Genomic DNA, 23,367 nt, shown 5'->3' with positions numbered 1-23,367 from the left:
ATGCCCGTAGTCACACCCGAGAAGCTGGCCAGCCTGCAAAGGCATGCGGCCGACGTCCGTAATGTACGTGAAATCCCCTTCGACGCGGTCTTCGTGAAGCTCTTCGTGAAGCTCTTCATGGCTGACCCTTGACACAGATCTGCATCCTGGCGCACGTCGACCATGGCAAAACCTCTCTCACAGATGCCCTCCTCGCCACGAACGGCATCATCTCACCTAAGCTCGCCGGCAAGATCCGCTACCTCGACTCCCGCCCGGACGAGCAGCTCCGTGGCATCACCATGGAGTCCTCCGCCATCTCCCTCTACTTCTCCATGCTCCGCCGCTCGGCCCCGGACGCGGACCCGGAGGCCAAGGAGTACCTCATCAACCTCATCGACTCGCCGGGCCACATCGACTTCAGCAGCGAGGTGTCCACGGCCTCGCGTCTGTGCGACGGCGCCGTCGTGCTCGTCGACGCCGTCGAGGGCGTCTGCAGCCAGACCGTCACCGTGCTGCGGCAGACCTGGACTGAGAAGCTCAAGCCACTGCTCGTCATCAACAAGATCGACCGCCTCGTCACGGAGCTCAAGATGTCGCCCGGCGAGGCCTACACCCACCTCAGCAAGATCCTCGAGCAGGTGAACGCGGTGCTCGGCAGCTTCTTCCAGGGCGAGCGGATGGAGGAGGATCTGAACTGGAGGGAGCGCATGGACGAGCGCGTGCAGGCGGCGTCGTCCAAGGACACCGGGGCCGAGCAGATGACTGAGTCGGGCGAGCTGCAGTTCGAGGAGCGAGATGACGAGGATCTGTACTTTGCGCCGGAGAAGAACAATGTCATCTTCAGCAGCGCCATCGACGGCTGGGCGTTCACGGTCCGGCAGTTCGCGGGCCTGTACCAGAAGAAGCTGGGCATCAAGAGGGACGTCATGGAGAAGGTCCTGTGGGGCAGCTTCTACCTTGACCCCAAGACGAAGAAGATCCTGGGCCAGAAGCATCTTAAGGGGAGAAATCTGAAGCCCATGTTCGTTCAATTAGTCTTGGAACCCATCTGGACAGTCTATCAGGCGACCGTCGGCGGCGATCATGGCAAGGGGGATCCGGTACTGTTGGAGAAGATTACAAAGTCACTGGGGCTCAGCATCCCGCCGCACATTATGCGCGCCAGAGATCCGAGACTTCTCCTGACGACGGTCTTTGCCTCCTGGCTGCCACTGTCCACCGCTCTGCTGGTCTCCGTCGTCGAGTCGCTCCCCTCGCCGCCCGCCGCGCAAGCGGAAAGACTTCCGGAGATGCTGGAGGACGTCCCCGGCGCCGAGGCCATCAACGAGAAGATCAAGTCCGCCATGGTTTCGTTCAAGACTGCCAAGGAGGACCCCGTGGTAGCGTATGTTTCCAAGATGGTTTCCATCCCCGAGTCCGAACTGCCTCAGAACAAGCGCCGCGGCCAGCTCTCCGCCGACGAAGCCCGCGAGCTCGCCCGCAAGAAGCGCGCAGAAGCAGCACGCGCCCAGGCCGCGGCTACCAACGCCCAAAACGGCGTCAACGATCTCACGAAAGCGCTGGAAGAGGTCAACCTCGATGACTACACCCCGGAGAACGAGGAGAAGGAGGTCGACCCGGAGCACCTAATCGGCTTCGCGCGCATGTACTCCGGCACACTCACCGTTGGCGACTCCCTCTGGGTCATCCCGCCCAAATACTCCCCCGCCAACCCGGACGCCGAGCCCAAACCGGTCCAAATCACCGTCACCGCGCTGTACATGCTCATGGGCCGCCAGCTCGAGGCGCTCGAATCCGTCCCCGCTGGCGTCGTCTTCGGCATTGGCGGCCTCGAAGGCCACCTCCTCAAGAACGGCACGCTCTGCAGCACCCTTGACGGCGCCGTCAACCTCGCCGGCGTGGCCACCCTCGGCAAGCCCATCGTCCGCGTCGCCCTCGAGCCCGTCAACCCCGCCGACCTCGACAAGATGATCCACGGCCTGCGCCTGCTCGTCCAGTCCGACCCGTGCGCCGAGTACGAGCAGCTCAGCTCCGGCGAGCACGTCATCCTTACCGCCGGCGAGTTGCACCTCGAGCGCTGCCTGACGGATCTCAAGGAGCGCTTCGCCCGCTGCGACATCCAGGCCGGCGCCCCCATCGTGCCCTACCGCGAGACCATCGTCCGCGCCGAGGAGATGCGCCCGCCCGCCAACAAGGACCTCGGCCGCGGCGTCGTCGTCGGCACCACGTCCTCCAAGCAGGTCTCCGTCCGCATCCAGGTCCGCCCCCTCCCCGCCGACGTGACCGACTTCCTCCTCAAGAACAGCGACGTCATCAAGCGCATGTACTCGGATCGCAAGGCCGTTGCCTCTGACGAGCCCGAGGCCGCCGCCGCAGAGGACAAGATCGAGGCCGACACAGACCTCTCCGCAGCAAAGACAATGTCCCTCGACGAGTTCAAGCAGAAGCTCCAAAAGGCCCTCGAAACAGGCCGCCACCGCGAACCCTTCAAATCCACAATCGACCGCATCGCAGCCTTCGGACCCCGCCGCACCGGTCCCAACCTCCTCATCGACTCCACCAAGGACGGCCTCCTCTCCAAGATCTTCTCCTCCGCCGCCGCCGGCACCGACGCCAACCCCAACGCCCCTTCCGCCCCGCTCGCAGACGAGGTCCTGCGCCCCTCCCACGTCGCCGACAAGATCCCCTACGCCTTCCAGCTCGCCACCGCCCAGGGGCCCCTCTGCCACGAGCCCGTCCAGGGCATCGCCGTCTTCCTCGAGGACGTGACCATCCACACCACCGACGACGACCCCAACCCGCTCGCCCGCGACCGCCTCCCCCGCCTCACGGGCGAGATCATCAAGACCTTCTCCGCCTCCCTCCGCTCCGGCATGCTCGACTGGTCCCCGCGCCTCATGCTCGCCATGTACTCCGTCGAGATCCAGGCCTCCACCGAGGTCCTCGGCCGCGTCTACGACGTCCTCACCCGCCGCCGCGGCCGCGTCCTCTCCGAGGCCATGAAGGAGGGCACCCCCTTCTTCACCATCCAGTCCGTCCTCCCCGTCGCCGAGTCCTTCGGCTTCGCCGACGAGATGCGCAAGCGCACCAGCGGCGCCGCCCAGCCCCAGCTCATCTTTGCCGGCTACGAGGTCCTCGACGAGGACCCCTTCTGGGTGCCCTTCACCGAGGACGACCTCGAGGACCTCGGCGAGCTGGCCGACAAGGAGAACGTCGCCAAGCGGTACATGGACGGCGTGCGCAGGAAGAAGGGCTTGTTGGTCGAGGGCAGGAACGTGGCGCGTGATGCGGAGAAGCAGAAGACGCTGAAGAGGTAGCGAGAGACAAGAGTATAGGCATTGTAAGAGAGATTAAAAGCAAAGAGAATAGAATTTACGAACGTTATGCATCCTCGCATTTTGCAATCCCAGAGGCACCAAAGTTCAGTGTTTAAAATTTGCAACTTTTTGTATTCCCATTCAACACTATCATCTATTTCGCATCGTCCAGCAAAAGCCCACCTCCCGTATTCCTTCTCGCAAACCCCTTCATCCGATCATTCTTTCGTCACCTCAGAAGGGAAAAACATTAAACACCAACGAATTTTCCCCGCCCATCGTGTTCTTCGTGCAGTCTTTCTCAAATCGTCAGCTGGTAAAAGAAAACTTGGAAAGCATGGGGCGAGACGTAAACGTTTCCGCCTTCAAAAACACAAGCTTGCTGAATTTGTGGTATCGAAGGAAGGAGACAATGAAAAGGGGTGGAGGGGAGAGTGGGCAACCGTTTTAAAAGACAGGGGAAAAGGACTCATAAGCGTGCGTGTCTGGTAAGAATTCGAAGGAAGCTCTATTCGTAGCACTGCATCAGGGGGTCGGAGCCGAGACAAGAGATATTCGGAGGATCTGAGGAAGGCGGCGAGAGAGAGGAGTAGTTTTAACTGGTGTTTGTGATTTGTGATTCCCTAATGCTCCTTCTTTTTTAATGTCACTAGGAGCAGAAAATCCCTTGTCGGATCGAGGATTTGCTGGCGAGTCGAGAGAGGAAAAAACCCATAGGCCGAACTTTTCTGAGCGCGACAGCAAGAAGGGGGAAACGAGACAACAAAGGAGAAAAAGATACGACGAAAAAAAAAGACATTTGGTCATGACACCCCTTTCCCTTCCAACATCCATGAGCCCTTATTTTTTGTAACCACTTCGCAAACTCCGATGAATGCGTGCGAGCTGCGCGCCTTCTCCAGTCGTTGAGAGTCGAGGAGACTGTTCTTTTGTGTTGCCTCTAGGGGAGGCAATCCGAGCAAGGACCGTCGAGGGTGCTGAGTATGTGAGAGTGAAAAGGAAAGTGTTTGGTTTTCTTCTCCTTCAACAATCCGGATGAGCCAGGTTTCTTCCTTCGCGGGTGAGAAGAGCAAAATATCAGGAAAAAGCGGAAGATCGTGGCCCCCCTCAAGCTCCGATGATGCGGTTCATGGCGTGAAGTCGTTCGTCAGAATCGTACGAGTCATCTGGGTATATGTGACGAGGAAACTCGTCTAGGCCCGGCATGCAGACAATTGGGCGCAGCTTATCCGCAATGTATGCGGCCTTTGCCCCATCATGTCCAACTGGACGCTGAAGGATAGTGGGAGGCGCATAAGCCCTCTAGGCAGTGCCGCGAGGGCCAACGTTGCGCCGGTTCTTGTTGGGAACCGTAGTCCAACCGTCCTCCTCAACAGGGGCCTCGCCGTCGGCGGCGGGGGTGGAGGGCTCACGGGCAGCAGGGCCGCCGTTGGAGCGCGGGGGGCGGGCGTTGTCGAAACGGCCACCACGAGGACCGGCACCGCCACGACCACCGCGGGGTCCAGTGGGGGCACCACGAGCTCCTCCGGAAGACGCCGATCTCCAGCTGCTGGCCTCAGTGGCACGGGAGGTCTTGGCCGCCTCGCGGGGCTCCTTGGGCTCCTTTGATCGGATAGGAACTTTCTGCTCGTCAGAGGCACCGTTCTCCTTGCTCTCTTCCTCCTTTGCGGCCTCGGGGGCCTCCTCGGCAGCCTGGGCAGCCTCCTCCGCGGCCTTGGCCTCCTGCTCGGCCTTCTCAGCAGCCTCCTTGGCAGCAGCCTCCTTGGCCAGACGGCGCTCTTCCTTGGCCTTCTCATCGGCTTCCTTCTTCTCCTTCGCCTGCTGCTGCTTCTTCTCCTCGATCTCACGCTCCTTCGCGGCGGTGTCGATAGGACGGGCGGCACCGAAGGGGCTGGCCTTGGAGTCAGTGCCGGAAGGGGAGAGAACATCGGGGGCTTCGGAAACGGTGCGCTTGGCGAGGTTCAGCCTGGGGCGGCCAACAGGGGCAGCAGGGGCAGCGGCCGGGGAGGACGGGGCCTCGCTGCCATCGCGAGACTGGCTACCGGACTTGACAGCCGCGTCAGGACGCATCTTGGATCTCCACTGGTTGTCCTGCTCGGCGGCGGTAGGGGTACGCTCGGGGCGGGGGGGACGAGAGTCCTGGCGGGGTTGCTGACCCTCTCCCCAAGCAGCGGGAGACTGGTGACGGTTGCGGAACTCGCGAGGTCCATCGTTGGTGCGGGGACGGCTGCCCTCGCGGGAACCGCGCTCCTCCTTGGGAAGGGGAGAGAGAGGGCCTCTACGCTCCCAGTTGCCGAAGTCACGGGTCTTGCCGTCATCCTCGCGGGGCTCGCGGGGCTCACGCGGGGCACGGCGCTCGCCAAATTCGGAGCCACGGCGGTCGCTTCCACCACGGCCGGGGAGGTCAGGGAGGGGGCCCTTGCGGGTCCAGTCGCCGAAGTCGCGAGTAGACTCACCGCGGTCGCCACCACGGGCTAAATATGTGTTAGCAACGGTCGAGATATTTGTGTCGTCGCGTGGGCATGCTTACGAGGATCGGCAACCTTGATTCTGATGACACGGCCCTGGAAAGACTGGCCGTCCAGAGTCAAAGCCTGCTTCAAGCCCTCGAGGTCCTGGAACTCGGCGTAGGCGAAACCCTTGGGACGCTGCTGCTCGCGGTCCTCGATGATGCGGACGTTAACGATGTTGCATCCCTCAAAGAACTCGGTGACGGTCTCGACGGTGGCATCGTAGGAAAGGTTGCCCAGGTGAGCGGTATAGGGCGGCTTGTCGGGGAGCGTCTGGGGGAGGTTCTCGCGGATGGAGGAGTAGCCGCCGTAGTCCCCTACAATATCATTAGCATGTGGGTTGAATGACGTAGATGCAGTTGGAACAAAAACTCACTGCGCTCAGGGCGATCGCCGCCGCCGCTGCCCCAACCACCTCCGGAGGGACGGTAGCCAGCCCGCTCAGGAGGAGGAAGTGCCTGAGTGCCTGCAAACACATGTCAGTGGACGGAAAGCCTTAGAGTGCAAGGCTGAGACGGGGAGCTGTCGCATACCGGCTGCATAAAGGTTAGCGAGACTGTCTCCTGCATGTGGTTGGCGCCCAAGAAAAAAACTCACAGAAAGTATCCTCGACCTCATCTGCCCACGATCCTCCGTAGCCTGCACAATGTCAGTATTTCGTGTCCATAATCTGCGCGGTGAATCAGTCGTTCGAAGGGTTGTGGGATGCTTCGGGGTTCGGAGAACGGGGGAAAATTTTGTCGAGGGGTTGCGACTGACTTTGGTCTTGCAGGAAGTCGCCAAGCGACATCTTCTGCTGTTCCTTCTTCTTAGGAGCTATGATGACATGACGAGTTAGCGCCAGCACGGGTCTGAGGCGACACGACGGTCGTCGACGAAAGGTAGCTCACCCATGATTGCGGTGTTGAGGGGGCTTCGCGCAACGATTCAGATCGAGGCGCGAGGCGGGGGAATGGTGGTAGCCGAACGAGGCGGCTGTTCGCAAGGGGTGTTGGTGGTGGTGCGGAGGCTGGATATCCGAGGGATATTCTGCAGGTCGAGATGCCGCCGTGGGAGGGAGGATCTCGTGCGCCGGAGTCGAGAGTGTCGATTGGCGATTTGCGTCAGGAATGCGCGGCAGACTAGATATGGCCCAGCTTATATGGTATGCTGAGGCGGTAGTCTTCCGGAGAAAGGTGAAGTTTTACCCGCGCAGAAAGGGTGGTCGAAAGTTTGTGAGGGTTGGACAATTTTCTCGACAGTGGCCAGGAGGTGGGAGGCACTAGCCCCGCTGCGGCTTAGCGCAGCTTTTTTACCTAGCGCCCCGCCAAAGAAGCACGGACCATCATAGCCGGGCAAACCCGTGATTGAACAATCCGCCTGCTGTGAGAGGGGCAACCGGAGTCTTGGGGGGGAGGGGAAGCCTGCGGTCGACCTCTCTCCAGCGCTTCGCTGTCTGCTGCAGCACTGCTGGGGGAGTGCTTGGGCCACAACGTCGACCGGCTCTTGCATCTATCCAGAGTGCACGGTTAAAAACGTTTTGAGCCGCACCGAAACATTTAGAAACGGCCCCTCGCTTGTTTGTCATCTCCTCGTTTGCTGCATAATCGATATCTGCGTGGGGAAAGCTTCCAGAACACTCGTCGCGTCGTCCCCTGCATTGCGTTGTCGCTGGATGTCTGGGCCCTGGCTTCCTGCAACCTGCCGCCAAAATCAATATGGCAGATGACGCGCAAGACGATGTGAGGGAGAGGCGGCGCCAGCGCCAGCGCCGTGGGCTGCTGCCCCCAGAGCTTGTTGATCTCATGGGACCGCCGTTGAAGGTTGGCGCTCTAACTGGTAGGTCCTCATCTGAGTGGTAAATCACACTATGAAGTATTCACTAACTTGTAATTCAAAGGCTCCATCGGTCTGTTCAGTGGTATTGCTGCCGGCATCATCCGCGACTCAACTCCAGCGCTGTTTGCGATAGCATCAGGCATCCAATGGTTTGCCCTCGGCTCCAGTTACTGGCGTGAGTATTCCTGTCGCATTCCTCAAGTCCACATGCTAATCAACCTTTAGTCTCTAGGTCAGTAGCTTTGAATTACCTCGGCCGTGAGGGTCAACCATCCGACTCATCCAAGGTCAAAGCAAGTGCTGTTGCTGGAGGCACTGCTGGCATGGTCGGCGGCCTTATCCGTGAGTGGCATCTCTTGTCATTGCGAAGAACTTCCTAACCTCAGCAGGTGGTCCCAAGAACATCATTCCCGGTATCATTGTGTTCTCAATAGTGGGTGGAGCAGGCCAGGCCATCGTCAACAGGACACAACAAGTGTCCCCGGATGCCAAGGAGAAGAAGAGCTTCTTCGAATCAAGTTGGAGCCCGCTGAAGAAGCTGTCGGATGACGAGTATCGCGACATGCTTGACGAGAAAATGCTCAAGATTGATGCCGAGATTGCCCTCATTGACGACAAGATTGCCGAGCTGCGGGCTGCTAAGGCAGCAGAACCCCCTCAAGCCCCGGAGCCTCCATCAAAGCCATCAAGTCCAAAAGACTAGGTGCTGCCGATTCATCTGCGTACATAATACCCAACCATTTAGACTGTAACAATTCATGTACAACATCTTCAATCATAATCATACTCTGAATGCTTGAGTTCGGTGGCATTGTCCAGATACGCGTCACCAGGGACGATACTATCAGCGAAGGAGTCATCATAACTGTAGTGACGACGATGATCATGTCGCTGACATCACCGGTGCCATCTTCAAAGGGGCGGTCAAAATAGTCACTCGGCAGGAACTGCATGCACGCATTGTATTCGGAACGATGAGTGTGGCATTCCATCCTATCAAGAAGTACAGTTCATAGTACTGTGTGGATAGTTCTGGTCTATCCCTTGTCAAATTGACCGATGCAGAAAAAAAGCTGCAATTGTGATTGGGCAGAGGCATTGCAACGCAGCTGGGAGCTGAGCCACGAAGGCATCCAGTCTCACGACGTTGGACGCAGCCTGATTCTTTCTCCTACCAGCATCATCTCAATTTCTTCACGTCTTCTTATTGCGGTACCTTCACGACATCTTCGCCATGAGACTCATTGACACAACGACCCTCCATCTTCATAATTTTGTCGGTTCAGACCGTCCCGATTACGCCATTCTATCACACACGTGGGATAAAGAGGAAGTCAGCCTGCATGAATGGATGGAATGGGAGGACGGTAATCCAAACCAAAGGGCCCGGATAGAGGCCAAAAGGGGCTTTACTAAGATCCAAAACGCGTGCCGTATCGCTCTTGTATATGGTTGTGATTACATCTGGATCGACACTAACTGCATTGACAAGAAGAGTAGCGCAGAGCTTTCGGAAGCCATCAATTCTATGTTTTCCTGGTATCAGACTTCCGAAATTTGCTTTGCATATCTGGAGGACTTTCCAGCAGGCACTCCAACGGAACACATGTCCAAATGCCGGTGGTTTACTAGAGGGTGGACGCTGCAAGAGCTGCTCGCACCTCGAAACGTGGAGTTCCTCAATGCGACCTGGGAAGCTTTCGGCACAAAAGCTCTGCTTTGTACAGAGATTTCCGGTGCTACTGGCATAGATACAGCTACGCTTTGCGAGCCGCGAGAGATCAGCAGTGCATGCGCTGCTAAGAAGATGTCGTGGGCGTCTTCACGACAAACAACACGAGCGGAAGACATAGCCTACTGTCTCCTAGGACTCTTCAACATCAACATGCCTCTCTTGTACGGAGAAGGCAATGATGCATTTCGTAGGCTCCAGGAGGAAATTATCAAAGTGTCAACGGACCAAAGCCTTTTCGCATGGGAGTGGCCCTCGACGGTGCCAAGAGATTACTTTCGAGGGACACATTCTGTTACAACACTAGCTCCTTTCCCTTCGGCGTTCAAAATTTGCCACGACGTGGTGGCAGAACTACAAGGAGTTCACCCGCGCCACAGAGAATTCGCCATGACGAATTTCGGGCTCAACATTGCTCTTCGCCTACTTTTCGGGGAACATGGTGCGTGTTTCGGGGCACTGGCCTGCAGATATGGGAGCCTCGGTGATTCTCTGATTTGCATTCCACTTTCTACCTCGGACTCATCAAGCTTCTACCGAGACCACACGCGAGACATCATGACAATCCCGCGTCGATACTTACCCAAACAGCCAACCTCGATTTCCCTCCCGCGAATTTCAGAATCTCGAGATCAATCAGTCTCTTCTGGCTTCTTGAGACCTAGCTTTGGAAGGGTCTCGACTCTGCTTTTTACGTTGGGTGAGGCGCGGAAAACCTGGGAGGTCCGTACGCTTTGGAGGCACAGGCGAGGCACCCAGGCAACTCCTCTCCTGAGAAAAGACATCCCCTACGATTTACGGGCTATTTCTATAATAGTGAGGAACAGGGAGAGCAATTTGCAGTGGATATTTATCGTTATATGGGCTGCGGAAGTAGATTGGCGGCATGCATGCTCAGAAGCCTACGTTGGAGATTCTGATGATGATGGCTATGACGAAGGAGACGTGGCCATGCGGCGCATTGCGAGTAGGACGTCTCTGACCGGATCATCGAAGACTTACTGCGGTAACTTATTACTCGAGGTCGGGCATTTTGTAACGAGCAGTGACGGAGGGCGTTGGCTACCTCTATTCCTGAGCCGTCTCAAGGGCATCAGGGACACACCACCTCATTCCGAACAGCCAGCTTGAGAACATTCTACTAGGCAGGTCTGCCACTTTTCGCAAATGATGATGGCAATGGCCTGGCGGCAGTGATTAGGTAGCCACTTGACAAGTTGAACGATCGCGGAGGCAGGCTAGGAACAATTTGCGAGGTGACGTCTAAGAACACGCCTGCTATCATGGATATCAAGAAAGACGAGGTCTATTCAGGGTAGCTTACTGTTTGACATAAACCAATCGCGGCGTCCAGTGGGCAATACTTAAGGAATGTTTTCTGCTTGAAACAATGAAGAGCTGATCTAGAATCAACGCCGGGGACCTACAGGATGAGCAGGCATGACTCGGTGGATCATTGTGCTTCACGTGTTTCGCTGTCAGTTGGTCCTTGCCGCTCAATTCTCCGATGGAAGGGCCAGTGGACCACGAACGGATGGAATGACTTCCGGGTTGCATACACGTAGTCAAATACATGGATGATCGAGATGGCTTGGCACCCGCGATCAGCATCAGTTCCTGGGACTTCTCGGATATTGCTGAGGTCGATCCTTGTAGACCACGAGGAGGCTGGAACACATTGCTTCTTCATCAACACCAACGAGCTGGGACTGGCCGTTGTAAGGTCCTTGCGCATACGTGCCCTCTTAAGTAAAGTGCTTATCTCAACTCAACCAGAAGAGCAAGATCTTGGTTCAGACGGCTTATCCTGGTCCGAGGCTCCCCGTCCGAGGCTGGCTCAGTCGGCGTCCGATATGACGGACGCTCGAGATTGGAGGCGCTTGCTGCACGTGCTAAGGATGAGGAGCAGCCCTAGCTTCGGCGCCAGGGCGTCCCAACCAATGCAGGAGCGCATTGAGTCCGCGATGCACGGCCCTCTGATGCAGCGATGGGATGCACGCAATTGATAATAAATCTGAGGCGGCGACATGAAGCCGCGCCGGACAGGTGGTGCTGCACCTTGGGGGGAGAGGGTACGTACTTCTCGCACTCAGTGAACCGGGATTGGGGATCCACATTGAACAGTCAGCGATCCAATGAGGTGCCGTATCAGCCGGAACTAGCCGGCAAGCGAGGACCATCTCTGGGGGTGGGAATTTTAGAGGAAGTGGTGAATGCCATCGTCTCTTTCGCTGGTGACACCGTGGCGGTACTTGCTGCGCGGTGATGCACGGGTGATGTCAGAAGTACCGCGACTGGAGCACCCCTGGCGAGAGTGGACTTGGTGATGTTCATTTCCACCACCCGTCAATCCCAAGTGCCCTGTTCCTGGATTCCGCCGCCTCCTTAAACCTTTGCGAGAGTGAGCGAACCTGACCAGACCAGACCAAACCAGACCAGGCCAGGCCGCCCTGTTCCCGTCGCCCTGCACTCACTGCATGCACCACACCGACGCGACGCCGCTTCTCCAGCCAGTCAGTCTTGTCTTACCTTACCAATCCCCTCTTGGGTTCTACTATTTGTTGCTATCGAAACGGAAAAAAGAAGGCCGCGTTGTTTTGCTGGCTAGCAACCCGCCGGTTATCGTTCATCATTTAATCGTATCGACAAGACATTGACAACCAGCTCGGACAGACGGGTTCCCTGTCAAGGGTGGATTTGAAGCAGCAAGTACCTCCTTGGCTTACCGTACTGAATACGTGTTGGTGTGTGGCAGCGTCAGTGTCGTGCCGAGCAGGTCACCAAGAAGAGAGGACAAGGGCTTAGACGGCATCGCTCGCATTTTGCCAATCCAATCCATCCAACAATTCCTGGCTGCGCTGCGTCACTCGTTCTGCAGCAGCTGCATCAATCACCGATCCCGCCGGGCTGGGCTTTTTTGAGCCAACCCTCTGCCATCCGACTGGACTGCCACACAAACCGCAATACGGATACGTCGTCTTTTTTTCCCCAACGGAAAGTACTCTCCGCACTGCAACGCACCGCACCGCACCTCATCGCATCGCCGCCATTTTTTGGGGTCAGCAACCTTTACCCTCCCTCTCCCTTCCGACATTCCCAAGGGATCCGATTGTCTTCTTTTCTCCCCGCCGTCCCGCCCTGCGACCGAACGACCGAACGATCGAGCTAGCTCGTTATATCCCTTGGCAAATACTGCAACCGCCTGGGCGCCGGAACTCTGCTCCTGCAAGATAGCAACCGCGGAGTTCACATCATCAACCACTCCTGCAGACGCACCCCAAACACCCACACACAAGGACTGGTTCACGACATGGCGCGCTCGGATCGTTGGAGGCGGAAGTAAACGTGCGGGATTCCATAGAGATCTGGTTCTCTCCAGGCACGTTACCCTCCTTTTTTTGTCCTCCGTGTCCGCCGTCTTGTCCCTCCGTTGCCCCCTCCATACCCACTCCGTTCCGGGAGCTGTTGGACTAACGTTGCGGCGGTGGTGGTACAGATACTGAACCGAGCTTTCGATCGCGCGAATCGACCGCGGGCTCACTATGGCTCTGCTCAACCCGACCTTCATCTTCGGCGTCATTGTCCTCCTCTACCTCTCCTCCTTCATACTCTTCGCCGTCGTCCGCATCCTCACCGGAGTATCGATCCAGAGAATAGGCTACTTCTCTTTCCGTCGACTCGCTTATACCCCGAGAGATGGATTCAAGATTGAGATTCGGGGTTTGGGACTCAACGTCCACCGCCCAACCTTCGCCCAGCCCACATGGCTGAGTATTGTGGTCAGCGAGCTGGTTGTCACCGTCGACATCCGCGAGCTCGACGGGAAGAAGAGTGAGGATAGCTCCGGCGATTCCGATAGTACCGATGCAGAGGAGGATTCCGACACACAGCAGGCGGAACAACAGAAGGTGCCTTTAATACGACGGAATGGCGGCCCCCCGCCCCGGAGCGAGACCTGGAAACACCTCATGAAGCTCAAGGATAGGATAAAGAGGGCGCACCGCAAGCTGAATTGGCTGCGTATGGTCGATGTTGTGGCTACCAACTCTACCATCAAGGTAGTCGACGTGGGCGATGTGCAGTTCGGAAGCTTGACCGTGGCTGTCGACACACGGCGCAAGATGGTCGACCGCGCTCGTTTCTTTTTTCAGTCTCGAAACGACAAGACCAAGAACAAGCAACGACAGGCAGAGTGGATGATGACGCTACGTAGCGTTTTGTTTACACCAGAGGGCAAGGAGTCTCTCGAAATTCTCGATAATGCGACGTTGAACATTCATGGGTTTTTGTATGAGGCGCTGGATGGACTACGAGATGCAGCCATTGCTCTGAAGCTGGGCCGTGTCCACATTCCCTACGACGAGGTTCGGTTATGCGCTGACCGACTGAAGGAGTGCAAGTCGGCGGCCCGCACGCCGTCGTTGGAGGAGCCGGCCGACATCCTCATGGAGAAGGTGATCCACGAGGTTGCTCAACCGGGCAGCACGCACCAAGAGTTGATTCAGACCGTGTCCGACTCGAAAGAATTCATCAGCTCTATCCTGAGAGGCGTTAAGGAGGTCCAATTCGCGGTGAGCTTTGTTGGCATGACGAAGAAGGTGGAGACGGTAAAGCCGAACGCCAAGCCCATCTTGCTCAATGCCTCCATGAAAGAGGTCGGCATCGATCTGCATCGCCTAGATCCCAAATCGCCGTCTCACAGGATGTACTTTCCGTCCAAGGACATCGCCCATGAGGCTCTCGCCGCAGCGCTGTCCATATCTATTGGCCTGGACGACGGCGACGGGAAGCCTGAGAGACTGTTGTACATTCCTATGGCGACAACCACAGTCAAGACGACCCTGCCGTCCAAGACAGTCGAGATGGCACAGGACGTGGGTGCCGAGGAGAGGAATGCCAACATCCTCTTCGCCAACTCCGTAGTGACATCGCCATCGGTGGATCTCGACCCGCGTCACCTTCCAATCCTCGTCGCCATGCTTCAACCAAAACCCAAAAGGCACCGCGGCAACCGTCAACCACGGCACGTACTCATATCACGATTACTGCCAAAAGCCAACATCAAGTTTACAATGCACGAGCCCGTTCTTCGAGTCGCGCTGCCAGCAGTCGACCAGCACGCGGCTCCCGACGATTTTGACTTAATCATATCTTCAATCTCATCGATTTCACTTGACATGGAATCATTCCATTCTACTGTTGAGGACTTGCATTATTCACTAGCCTCAACGATGAGGATACAGTCACATGAGTTGTACTACCAGACGTCATCGAGTAACCGATTCGACCTCATTCAAACCGAGTCCTTCGAGCTTAAGGTGCAACTCAGTGCGACACCTGATGTTCACGTTGTGGCATCAGGTAACCTGCAAACATTTGCCATCAAGATGGTGCGACCTGAGATTACCGATGGTCTCAGACAGATTGTGCGACAGCTGAGAATGAATGTCGAGTCTGAGAAGCGATTTACTTCAAGAACTTCAAGCAAGCCACCACAAAACTTCCTTCGCGCAATGCCATCTTGGTTGCTGCAATTTCAACTTCAAGCATCTGATTTTAGCGTGGAAGTCGCTGGCATCGACGAGGACATCTCAGATGACACGCGCGGCGTGTCCATCCAGCTCGATGAGTTCTCAGCGGAATACCGTGCACAAAGACTCGACGGCGGGCTTCAACGGCGGCCATCCAGGCGTAGGGCTAACAGCCGTACCGTCCACCCAGACTCGGATCTTCTCAAGCATCCGGTTTCCCCTGCACCGAGGAAGAAGCAGCAAAACCCAGGAGATGGACGCAGAGTCGCCATTCATGTGCGAGGTCTGGAAGCCTACATTGTCGAATCAGAGGACCGGGTGGAACTGGAGCCGTTCGTCAACATGCCTCGCTTCGAGGTTGCCTTCCAGGCTCTCAGCGATCAGCAGGGCCCAGTCTTCCACATCCACGCCGGCATGCGAACAGTCCTTTTGCAGTACTCTCTCTTCCGGCACTACTCTGTCGGAGTGGCCATCATGATCCTTAAGAAGGCGTTTATGAGATCGGGACAAGATGTGACTTCGCCAATGATGTCGCCAACGACGCCAAAAAGAGAGGGGAGCGATCTTCTGTCTCCTCCAATGTCACCAGAGTCGCCGTTTGTCGACATGAGTGACTTTTCGACCATCACTCCGGAGCTCGTGGCCATTGACATTAAGGCAGCTCTGGTTCAAGTCAAGGCCGAGCTTCCAAATGACCCTCAAGTGATGCTTCAGGTGTACGGCGTGGAAGCTGGTCGACACAGATGGTCAGCCCCACATCTGGCTTCGAAGCTGATTCGCGTTTACGTCCAACCGCCGAGAATGCGATCAACATGGGCTAGAATGGTCAGCATCAAGGGCGGACGCATCGACTGGAGGACATCCCGGCGCAAGCTTACCAGCGGCGGATTCCAGGAGGACAAGATGATCGACATCAACTCCGACGCCATACGATTTGCAGTGCCGCATGAGGTTCAGGTCAACAAGATCTCCGATAATGTCATCAATACACTCAAGTCGATCAAGCAGCTCCACCACCGCTTCAAGACAGGAACTAACGAGTACATTCTTGACAAGGTCCCTGAAGGCCCGAAAAACGTGCCTAAGGTCTCAGTCCGAACCCGTTCTTTGCTCTTTGAACTGGAAGATGGTGCCTTTGAGTGGAAGCTGGGAATGATCTACCGTGCAGGCAGAATTGAACAGATGCAACGTCTTGCTCGTGAAGAGGCTTTCGAGGTCAAGAGGAAGAAGGTTCGCGAGGAAGAGTCAAGGAAAGAATCTGGAAAACTCCGAGCCCGTTCTCTATTCCACAGAGGGCGTCAGAACAACGGCGCCTCGTGGGCAAGAAGTCAAAGTGCAGATGGGCGGAGACGTGGGAGCGAAAGCCAGTCCCGAGGTAGAGCGCCGCGGTACGACCCCGATGGAGGTGGTCTTGGCATCACTGGGTCATCCAAAATTGCCGAGCAAGAGGCAAGAGAGAAGTTGGATGCGTACAACGCGCAGAGCTGGAAGAAGCGGATCGACCGATTTTACTCCATGGCGAAGAATGGCATGAAGGAGATTCGCGGCATGTTCTGGGGTCCCGATCAGCTGCCCGACGACTTAGAGGACACAGAAAACATCCTCGAGGTGCCCCAGAGGCCAGCGCTGATGTCCGCCCTCATCACCGATCTCCAGTTCGTCATCGATAAACCTACCTTCGCTATGAAGGACCTGCCGGATTTCATCCATTCCGTTGGAAAAGGAATGCCCAAGGACATGAAATACGGCCTGTTGGTTCCCATGCATGTCTCGATCGACCTTAGTGAGGCGAGGATTTCGTTACGCGATTACCCGCTCCCGCTCATTCACATTCCGAGCCTGAAGGCAGGCCAATCCACGAGGTTACCTGCAATGTCATTAAAGACAAACTTTGTCATCGCGGAAGAATATCGTGGTATGGAAACAACCCGCCGTATCAAGGTCAACATTGTACCGCCGCGAAGCCACGAGCCTGGGGGTGCAAGCGAGGGCGGTTTTGCCATCGACGTCCGGCGGACTATCGGACCCGTCAAGTCCTACTCGAACATGAGAATCGACATCAACACGGCTTTGCCAACAAGAATAACATGGGGCCCTGCATACCAACCAGCCATACAAGATATGATGATGGGCATTGAGTCCTTCACGAAGCCGCAGGTTGACCCGTCCGAAAGAGTCGGATTTTGGGACAAGATTCGGCTCAATTTCCACTCCAGGATACACGTCGCCTGGAGGGGAGACGGTGACATGCATCTGGCGCTGAAGGGCACGCGCGATCCTTACTGCGTGACGGGCAACGGCGCAGGATTTATCATGTGCTGGCGCAACGACGTCAAGTGGAACATCAATGCTGATGACAACCCTAAGCGCTTCATGACTGTCGACTCTGGCGAGTATGTGCTTGCCATTCCAGACTACAGCCACCAGGTCCGGGAGGCTGCCCGGCGCACGGGTGAAGACGACAGTTTGATGAGCGAAGACAGCTATAAGTCTGGCGCTTCCTTCAAGAAGGTCGTCATGAAACTTTCTGGCAAGGTGCAGTGGATGGCTGGACTCGTGTTCGAGCGAGCAATTGTGGAGGGCAAACGAAGTTTTGACTTCAGACCGCACTACGACGTCGTGCTGCGTGCTCCTCACCATGTCAAACCCGAAGACCAGCCGTACGATGCCTTCCGTGGATTCCGAAGTTCACATATCCATCTTTCGATTGCTGTCCGAGCACCCGTCGACCGCGATTGGATGTCTTCAAACCCCGAGTCGTCCCGGAGCTACAACACTGTGCACTGCACTCCCCGTTTCTTCACCCACTTCTTCGCATGGTGGTCTCTCTTTGGTGGCGCGATGGCCTTGCCGATCCGTCAAGGGTCGCTGTGGCCGGGAAGAGAGCGGAACAGTAAGAAGTTCGGCAAGCATCTATCGACCATCAAGTATAATTTGCTGTTGGCACCGCTGTTTATCAGTCACATCTACAAGCATAAGGACGTTGAAGATGCTTCTGACAGCGGCGTTTCTGCAACGGGTCTCAAAGTCCGTTTCGACAGTTTCATGTTGGATCTTCACCAGAGACGCGAAGAATTCAACACCAGAGATCAGGGCCGAAAGACGAAGGGCAAGACCAGCGGAATCAAGATTCATGCGGCTCAGCTTGACCTGGCAGCCGCTGATGTACGAGCAGTGTCGGCAAGCATAAAAGGCACGACAACTGAGGCCATCAAGAAAGGATCCATATCACAGCTGATAACAAACCAGCACGAAGATAGCGCCGATTTGTCACGCTTCACGATTCCTGACAACGACCTGAGCTGGATTGATATGGATGACTTTGTCGAGTTGGATTGGATCTTGCCAACGGAACCCAACCCGGATACAAAGATTTTGCCCTTGGCATATGCACCTCGCCTTACGTACTTCCGGCAAACCGACATTGGAGGCGTTGTCTCTGGAGATCCCGACCGCAAGAGCCCCTTTGGTGATGAGCCGACGCACTTCTGCATTATGAGTCACGACGACGATCCTCGCCGAGTTCAGACACAACTTATTCAGGAACGTTTGGCTCAGCTGGAAGTCCAAATAGAAAGCTACGGACGGAACTTGGGCGAAGCTGAGCTGAAGGTTGTACGTGACGACGCCAAAGACCCTAAGCTCGTTGCTGCGTTCGAGAGCTTGCAACAACAAGGCGCCATTTTGCAAAAGAAGAAGGTGTACCTTCAAAACATGCTTCGGCAGATGAACAAGCCCACGGACACTACCCAATTCTTCAAGCGCGAAAACGACAGCAGCCAGTCTGAAGAGTCGATCTATCTTGAGCAAGAAGATTCGCTGACGATCCCCTCCGGTGCCGAGTTTGAGAGTGATTTCAACAACCGTTTCGTCATTCACAACCTTCATTTCAAGTGGAACAACACGCTGCGAAACATCGTTCTTCGCTACATCCACCAAGTCAGTCAGCGCCGGGGATTCGTCTACTACTTGTCCCGTCCAGCGGTCAAGTTTATTCTGGATATCGTGGAGGAGCAGTACAAGGCCAAACAGAATCCCAAGCCCAACGCCAGCAAGAACCGGACTCCCACGGGTGGCGCGACAACAGGCACCTCTCCAGACCTCGACCAGGCAGAGCGCGAATTCAAGCAAGACATCGAGGACCGCATCAAGAAGATCCTCCAAGACGGCAAGAAGTATGTCAACGCAGACGGCAAAGGCGGCGACAACGTACCGAACGTCCCTATTGAGGACTTGTCGAGCGGTATCTCGGACGAATTCACACCGCAAAACAGTTACCACGTCCGCCTCATTGCGCCGCAGATCCAGTTGCAGAGCGACAAGAACAAGAAGAATGTGGTCATCCTCACATCCAAGGGCATGGAACTCAAGGTTGTTGAGGTCATGGACAAGATGAGAATTTCAGATTCCGTCAGTGGTTTGGTGCAGCGACGATTCCTTGTGAACATGGATAGCACCCAGTTCTTCGTCACGCACCAGTCCTACTTCTCGGAAATGGTCACCTCCTATGCCGGAAGTCGCTATGGAACGCCGTCCTCGACCTCTTGGCCTCCCTGGGTTCCTATGGAGGTCATGTTCGACTTCGAGACCGATCCTTTCGGGTTCAATCGTGTGGTTCAAAAGACATCCGCGATGCTCCGATACGACAAGTATAATACTCTGCGTCTGAAGTACAACGACGAAGTCAACACCGAAGGCTCTAGTGATTCATCGCAGCCCAATGCCGAACAGAAGATGGACAACCTTTGGGTCGAGTTTCCCCAAGCGCGTGCCCTCTGCAACTCCGGAGACTATTACGCCATGTATGTCATTGTATTGGACCTGCTTATGTACAATGAGCCTCTGGAGAAGACACGAAGCGAGCGTCTGGAGAAGATCATGCTGGCCTCCGATTTCAGTGATCTCAGCGGCACGCCCGAAATGGTGCAGAAGCTCCAAGAGCGCATTCGATCACTGCAAGACATCAAGTCACACTTCCAGATCTATTCCAAGTACATGGACGAACGTGGCTGGGAGGACAGACTTCTCCTGGAGCGTGATTTGGCAGCATGCGAGGACGAGTTGTTCTTCATGATGAAGGCTATCACATCTTCGCAGCGCAGATACGAGACGGCATCCGAAAGCAACGCCTTGCTGAGATGGAGCATCACAGCTCGCGACACGGTCTGGCACATGCTTCGTGACAACAAGGAACCTCTGGTCGAATTGCAGCTCAAGGATGTGGAGTACGACCGTACCGATAACGCTGATGGTTCACATATCAACTTGATTCGGGTCGGCAAGGTATTCGGTTTCAACCTCTTGCCTGACGCCATGTACCCAGAGATCATCGCCCCGTACATTGGTGATGAGAAGAGCGCAGGCGAGCTGGGCAACCGGGAGATGATCCGAGTCTATTGGTACATGCTTGAAGCTATTGCCGGCATTCCTGTCATGGATCACTTCGAAGTCAACCTGTTCCCTATGAAGGTTCAGCTGGAACGAGAGGTCGGAAAGCGTATATTCGAATACATCTTCCCTGGCATTGATGGCGACGAGAAGCAAGCCAAGAATGACTCGCCCTTCATGCTCAAGCACACGCCCGCCGATGAGGAAGACGAAGACGATTCCTCCATGTCTGGATCTGGCCGCCTTACGGCTAGTGATAAGGATGGATTTAACACCAGGCCTGGCTCACTCGAGTTGCGTCTACACCCGACTTTGAACTCGGACTCCCCGTCCAAGTCGGTTGGTAGCACGCCTAAGAAGAATCTCTCAGTCAACACTGGAGAGGGCCACAGCTTCCGTCTGTTCCGGTCCGTGGGCACAGGAAAGACTATCGCCAAGAAGCCGTCATATGAATCTCTGAAATCAAATGCTCCTCGTCCCGGAATCGGCCGCACCTCGACGGGCTTTTCGTCCAAGGAAAGCTCGGTAGCGGGCGACAGCAAGAAGTCCCGTTTCGGCCTGCGCAAGGAGTCCAAGGCAGAGGAGAACAAGCCGTCCGACGACCTCACTAAGATGATGTCTCGCGCGAGCAGTTATATGACGTTCGCACACATCAAGATGCCCTCCGTGGTTCTCTGCCTCAGCTACAAGGGCAAGGACAACCGCAACGTGGAAGACGTGCATGATTTTGTGTTCCGCATGCCTGCAGTCGAGTGGCGCAATAAGACTTGGTCCAACCTCGACCTTGCCCTCGCGCTCAAGAAGGCCGTCATCAAAGCCTTGATCTCGCACACGGGCGCGATCATTGGCAACAAGTTCAAGCACCGCCCAAGCAACACCCAGGCCAGCAAACTGCGAGAGCTCGCCAGCGGGTCGTCCCTCATTGCACCATCCTCCGCGTCACAGCATGACGCTGATAGCATCAACAACAGCGACGACTCTTCGAGCTTATATGGTAATTCTCCCGTCGACTACTCGCGCTCTCCACCAAGGTCCTTACACGGTAGTTCAGCTAGTAGCATCCCGATCCCGCGATCCACGAGTAGGAGTTCTAGCGTCGCGAGCTCGAGATCACGTCGAACAGGCGAATCGAGCATGCAAGGGCCAGCCGTTCCCAGCTTCCTGATGATGACGCCTCCCACGCCGTCAGACGGCCGAAACCCTCAAGGCTTGGGCATAGAACTCCTCCGCCCGTCGTCTAGAAGCAGTCTCGCGCCGGACTACCAGCCCGGCAACGGCACTATTAGATCTCTGTCTAGATCAGGAACGGGAGCGGAGCCAGAGGGCCGTCGCAAGTCAGCAGGCAGCGGTTTCCTGCGGGACAAGCTCAATGCCCTCACGCACCGTAAGAGGGAGCCTAGCAAAGAGCCGAGTCGGCTGCAAAGAGAAGACACACCAGAACCGGATGAAGAGGCCACCGCGTCTCCCGAGGAAAGCCCCAAGGCGGTGAAGAGGTTCGGGGGACTTGGTAGTCGGGTGAAGACCGGTTAGGATGGGTCTTTGTGAGTGGGAAGTATTATTCAACATGAAGCATTGGAGTCAAACAGGATAGGAAGGTTTTACAAAAAGAGCGAGAGCATACGTGCCGGATAGAACTGGGCCCCGTGGACATGGGAGGCTGCAAGATTCGTTCGCTATACCCGGCGTTTGGGAGGGTATTATATATCATTACATTATTACAACACCACGACGTCAACTGACGTTGATTCATTTTCTGTAATTTTCGATGGAGGGGAGGGTGTTCAGCAGAGGATGAGAGAAAGATGGAGATCAGGACAAAGCGAGTCTTTTCAAGCCAGCGTTTTGCGTTCTGAAGTTTTGTACATATGGATTTGGTTTGAGGGGAGGGAAGTTGTATCGTTTTTAGAAGTAGGGGAGCAATTCATGGTGGCGGAAGAATACAAAGTAGCCTTATGTTAAGCTTGTCGTCTTCGGAGACGAGTATTATAAATATGGGTGTAGTTGTGACTTAAGGTATCTTGAGGCAGGGGAATGGGGCGCTATCCAAGCTTCGACGATGGACTCGTGAGGTGGTAAGGGGTTCTGCGTGCGATTTGTCCCGGATCCCATCCAAGTCCTCTGGGAGTATGGACAATCTTCGGCCCTGCCTGGGTTCTATCTAGTGTCCTTGGCTGTCGAGTATTCCTCGTCTTATAAAACGATGACCGTGTCTTTGATGTTACGTGTGAAGTTGATCTGCGGCGTTGGAATGATCGACTAGGGTGTGAACTGGTTGCTTCCCAATGCGAGGGGTTCAGTTCGACAGGCCTCTATCATTGCGCTGAGCAGGAAAAGGGCGACTCTCGCTCGTCGGATTCTCTTTTATACTACTTTGAGATATCCATCATCGGCGTGGATGGCGTCTCCTCCTTGCGGGGCCTGCTGCCTGCGTTCGTGTGTTAGTATAAGAACGAGATGCTTTCGACAATTGTCTTGGTAGAGCCACAGATGGCTCGGTTCTCAAATATTGCTTCTTGAATGGAGCGTGTTGCTAAGGTTTCGTCACTCCTACGGCAGGGGATCATCCGTTATCTCAATAGAGGGGCCCAGTAGACACTGTTTGTGACCATCGTTTGTGTGTCCTCGACGAACGTTGTGGAATACGCGGCGACAGTCGGAGGATGGCATGATCTAATGACAAGGAACAGCAAGCTCGAATGTGGTCTGAGAACGTGGCATGCTGTACTATACAGCACGTTTCATGGCCAAGGTAGCGCGAGGAGTCTCATCCATTGTGTGGCTGTCTGTTGCTGCGTCCTCTCGTCCTCGTTGGTGGCTTTTTATATTTCTATCACGGCCTCGGTCTGGTAACAGACGGAGTACCGCAGACACATGCTAACCAGAGTGTGATGACATCTTGAATCAACGCTTTGGTCCTGCTGATGTCGTTGGGTGCGCCTGGCCCTTCCGTCATAGAGGCGCGTGGGGTGGATGGGTGTGAGTGGTCCCTGGTCTCGCCGGGCCTGTGGTGGTATAAAATGATGCAGGAAAGCCGCAGAATTTGCACCCTGACACCAAACTAGGAGAGATAGGAGGCGTCGAGAAATACT

General features: G+C 55.7%; 5 protein-coding genes across 5 annotated transcripts; 4 read left to right on the top strand and 1 right to left on the bottom strand.

The window, feature by feature from the left end:
• Window positions 1–3,299, top strand: ria1 (Ribosome assembly protein 1; the record flags this gene model as incomplete). Its single annotated transcript, XM_036633460.1, has 2 exons — window positions 1–63; window positions 138–3,299. The coding sequence occupies 2 exons, from the start codon at window positions 1–3 to the stop codon at window positions 3,297–3,299; spliced, it is 3,225 nt and encodes a 1,074-aa protein (XP_036502330.1).
• A 1,302-nt stretch (window positions 3,300–4,601) lies between these two features.
• sce3 (putative RNA-binding protein sce3) lies at window positions 4,602–6,703 on the bottom strand (the record flags this gene model as incomplete). Its single annotated transcript, XM_036633459.1, has 6 exons — window positions 4,602–5,773; window positions 5,830–6,126; window positions 6,186–6,275; window positions 6,407–6,448; window positions 6,569–6,625; window positions 6,700–6,703. The coding sequence occupies 6 exons, from the start codon at window positions 6,701–6,703 to the stop codon at window positions 4,602–4,604; spliced, it is 1,662 nt and encodes a 553-aa protein (XP_036502329.1).
• An 803-nt stretch (window positions 6,704–7,506) lies between these two features.
• CGCS363_v001609 (uncharacterized protein) lies at window positions 7,507–8,330 on the top strand (the record flags this gene model as incomplete). Its single annotated transcript, XM_036633458.1, has 4 exons — window positions 7,507–7,627; window positions 7,689–7,802; window positions 7,853–7,969; window positions 8,017–8,330. The coding sequence occupies 4 exons, from the start codon at window positions 7,507–7,509 to the stop codon at window positions 8,328–8,330; spliced, it is 666 nt and encodes a 221-aa protein (XP_036501320.1).
• Window positions 8,331–8,861: 531 nt separating this feature from the next.
• On the top strand, window positions 8,862–10,490 carry CGCS363_v001608 (Vegetative incompatibility protein HET-E-1; the record flags this gene model as incomplete). Its single annotated transcript, XM_036633457.1, has 2 exons — window positions 8,862–8,983; window positions 9,011–10,490. 2 exons carry the CDS (start codon window positions 8,862–8,864, stop codon window positions 10,488–10,490), a joined length of 1,602 nt encoding a protein of 533 aa, XP_036501321.1.
• Window positions 10,491–12,901: 2,411 nt separating this feature from the next.
• Window positions 12,902–21,808, top strand: CGCS363_v001607 (UPF0648 protein; the record flags this gene model as incomplete). The annotated part of the gene is made up of 1 exon (XM_036633456.1): window positions 12,902–21,808. One exon carries the CDS (start codon window positions 12,902–12,904, stop codon window positions 21,806–21,808), a length of 8,907 nt encoding a protein of 2,968 aa, XP_036501312.1.
• Between the last annotated feature and the right edge of the window lie 1,559 nt (window positions 21,809–23,367).

This window comes from Colletotrichum siamense (genome assembly GCF_013390195.1).
Source record: "Colletotrichum siamense strain Cg363 chromosome Unknown KSG_Cg363_contig01, whole genome shotgun sequence".
Lineage (NCBI taxonomy): Eukaryota > Fungi > Ascomycota > Sordariomycetes > Glomerellales > Glomerellaceae > Colletotrichum > Colletotrichum siamense.
Note: the sequence above shows the minus strand (reverse complement) of the source record. Positions and strands in the feature narration are given on the sequence as shown.